Source organism: Acomys russatus, chromosome 7 (genome assembly GCF_903995435.1).
Source record: "Acomys russatus chromosome 7, mAcoRus1.1, whole genome shotgun sequence".
Classification (NCBI taxonomy): domain Eukaryota; kingdom Metazoa; phylum Chordata; class Mammalia; order Rodentia; family Muridae; genus Acomys; species Acomys russatus.
Window position 1 is genome coordinate 56,289,657 of NC_067143.1, and position 3,322 is coordinate 56,292,978.

The 3,322-nt window shown below is 38.5% G+C and overlaps 1 protein-coding gene across 1 annotated transcript; it reads left to right on the forward strand.

Moving 5' to 3' along the window:
• Positions 1 to 400: 400 nt before the first annotated feature.
• Positions 401 to 1,348, forward strand: LOC127192266 (olfactory receptor 56A3). The gene has a single exon (XM_051149593.1). The coding sequence runs from the start codon at positions 401 to 403 to the stop codon at positions 1,346 to 1,348; it is 948 nt and encodes a 315-aa protein (XP_051005550.1).
• The last annotated feature ends 1,974 nt before the right edge of the window (positions 1,349 to 3,322 follow it).

Consider the following 3,322-nt stretch of genomic DNA (forward strand, 5'->3'; position numbering starts at 1 on the left):
ATTGAGTAGTTTAGTTGGATGATAGATGACTAAGCATTTCAGAGAAAATGGGGAGAAAAATATATGCAAGACATTAGGCTCACTTGCACATGATAATCAATTTCCTAAGTCTTTTTCTCAGTTTTACTTTCTGTAAAGATGCACCAACTCTTTGAAGATACCATCAAATGTATAGATAAATCCTACTACTTCGGCCCTCTGCATGGTTAAGGTGGTAGTAGTGTCCCAGGACCAAGATACCAGAGATGAACAGATGCATTCGCTTGACCTGCATAACCGGCTATATTTGTGTCCAAATAAACAACTTGCTCTACCCTCATATGTTCAGAATTGGAACCTAATTGTCTAAATCCTACTTTTACAGCTCATAAAAGTAAGCTGTAGGATGGCATGACAAAATATGACAACATACAAGAACGACACTATCTCAGTTGGAGTTTCAGGCTTCCTCCTAAATTGTTTTGTCAGGTCTCCCAGTTGGCAGCTCTGGCTCTCACTGCCACTCAGCCTCCTCTTCCTCCTGGCCATGGGGGCCAATGCTGTTCTTCTGATCACCATCCGGATGGAAGCCTCTCTGCATGAACCCATGTACTACCTGCTCAGCCTGCTATCCATGCTGGACATTATACTCTGCCTGACTGTCATCCCCAAAGTATTAACCATCTTCTGGTTTGATCTCAAGCCCATTAGTTTTTCTGCCTGTTTCCTCCAGATGTATATCATGAACAGCTTTCTTGCTATGGAATCATGCACATTTATGATCATGGCCTTTGATCGCTATGTAGCCATCTGTCATCCATTGAGATATCCATCCATCATCACTGACCAATTTGTAGTCAAGGCTGCTGCATTCATTTTGATCAGGAATGTCCTTATTCCTTTGCCCATCCCTATTCTTTCAGCACGACTCCATTACTGTAGAAGAAATGTCATTGAAAATTGCATTTGTGCCAACATGTCTGTCTCTAGACTCTCCTGTGATGATGTCACAGTCAATCGCCTTTATCAGTTTGCTGGAGGCTGGACTCTGCTGGGATCAGACCTCATCCTCATCTTTCTCTCCTATACATTCATACTAAGAGCTGTGCTGAGACTCAAGGCAGAGGGTGCTGTAGCCAAAGCTCTGAGCACATGTGGTTCTCACTTCATCCTTATCCTATTCTTTAGCACCATTCTTTTGGTCTTCATCCTAACACATGTAGCCAAAAGAAAGGTCTCTCCAGATGTGCCTGTCTTACTCAATGTCCTCCACCATGTCATCCCTGCAGCCCTTAATCCCATTGTTTATGGCGTGAGAACCCAAGAGATCAAGCAAGGAATCAAGAGATTACTGAAGAAAGGGTGGTAAATAGGCCAACTGCATCTCTGCATCCTTAGTGCGTGAAGATTTATTATGTTGATGGAAAACTGAAGGAAACACTAATTCAGAAAATTCCAAAGAGAAAAAAAAAAACACTAACTCAAAAACAAAACAAAACAAGGTTCCTCACTATGCCCTTCCTTTACAAATACTCAATACACCTCAGCACACACACACACAAAAAAAATCCATATCTTATCTGGTGTAGTGACACCTGCCTTAATATCTGCACCTGCTGGGGAGAGGCAAGTGGATCTCTGAGTCCAAGGCTAGCCCGGTCTACAGAGGATATCTAGGATGGCAAGAGCTCTTACACAGAGAAACACTGTCTTAAAAATAAACAAACAAACAAACAAAGCATCCCATATATCTGACTTTTTAATCGTTTTGGATATGTATTGTTCTATTTTATCTAAAATTGAGAATCCAAAAAGGTAAAAGCTATACTAGAAAAATAACCTCCAGCTGCTTCTGCAGTGATAATCAGCACATTTATTTTTATTGTGACTGTAGACATTGGTGGCCCCAACCAGAACTCATTCTCATAGACAATATTAATCAAGTTATACAATGAGTTTGTGAACAGAACACAGCACTATAATCGTCAGCTCGGATGATGGAAAGTGGCTGGAGCACAATAGCAAGTCGTCTTTGTTTATTTCCACCCAGGCCACCGTTTTTCCTCCCATCTTCCTTTGTGTTTTCAAGGAAAGCTTCTTTGCCATTAGCCTAAAGTCCTGAAAGGACAGAGCTCTTTGAATAACTGACAGGGAATGTGGTACATCTTACTGACATAGAATGTGGTACATCTACTGTATTTAGAGAAATCATCATCACATCAAGCTCTTCTTCCGTTATGACTTCACACTATTGCTGTGCCTTGGAATTCATTTCTGAGACCCACAAATACCCTGTGATCTGTATATAGTGTTCTGTTTCTGTGTGTCGATATAAGACACTCAGGAATGACACTGAAATATACAATATTCCATTACTAGCTTGGCAAAACTTTTCAAATTAGTGGGTATTTTTAAATTCAGAGTCTTATTAGAGATTAGAAGTACAAAGATGTATGGAAACTTGCATTATTCAGAATGTATATGGTATTTAGGTATATTTAAAAAACAATCCAGATCCTAGGAATACTGGAAAATTGTTTTTAAAAGGATACAAGGATCATGAGAGGTTGCTTTTCTTTTCTTCTACAGAGAAACTTCTAGAAAATATGAGTTACTCATACAGGAAAATATAATTTAAGATGCTTGAGGTACTAACTCTTCGTTGTAGGCTTTGCACAACTATGAACAACACATGTAGCTTGGAACAAATAAGGAGTGTCAGGCAGCTTCAGAATCTTTGTCCAGTGCATGAGGCAGTAAATCAGTTATTTCAAAATGCATTTGCAGTCCTAGAGGTCTACAAAATGACTGACCCTCTTAAAAGAGGGATCACTCACACTAAAGAGCCTCATCCATATTTCTCTTTACGCATGAGAATAGACACTTCCCTGTCGTTTTTTCAGTGACAATTGAAAGAAGAAAAGGGAACATTTCCAGATACAGATCAATATTAAAGTGAGCCTAAGAAGAACATATATATCATTTATGGACCCACTTGCTTCCTACTATGGAAAACAAGTGTATGTCTCAGCTTGATGGAAAAAATATTAATAAACATTTCAGTTTTGGCTTGCAAAAAGCTTTGGTGTTATCCTTTTATAATTGCCATTCTGAATCGAGTGAGAAGGAATCTGAAAAAACATCTAGTTTAGCTATGAGGTGAGATGATATTAATTTTATTAGAGAATTGTGGGTATTCGGTTATAAATATGTTCAATATTGGCATTCTAACATATTAGTATTTGTAAGAGTGAGATTTCTGTTAGATATACCAGCCTATTTAGTAATAATGAGTATATTATATGAATAAGATATTGATACAATTTTAGATGCAAGTATGATT

Coding starts and splice junctions, on each gene's coding strand:
- LOC127192266 (XM_051149593.1), top strand. CDS start 401: ATGACAACATACAAGAACGACACTATCTCAGTTGGAGTTTCAGGCTTC.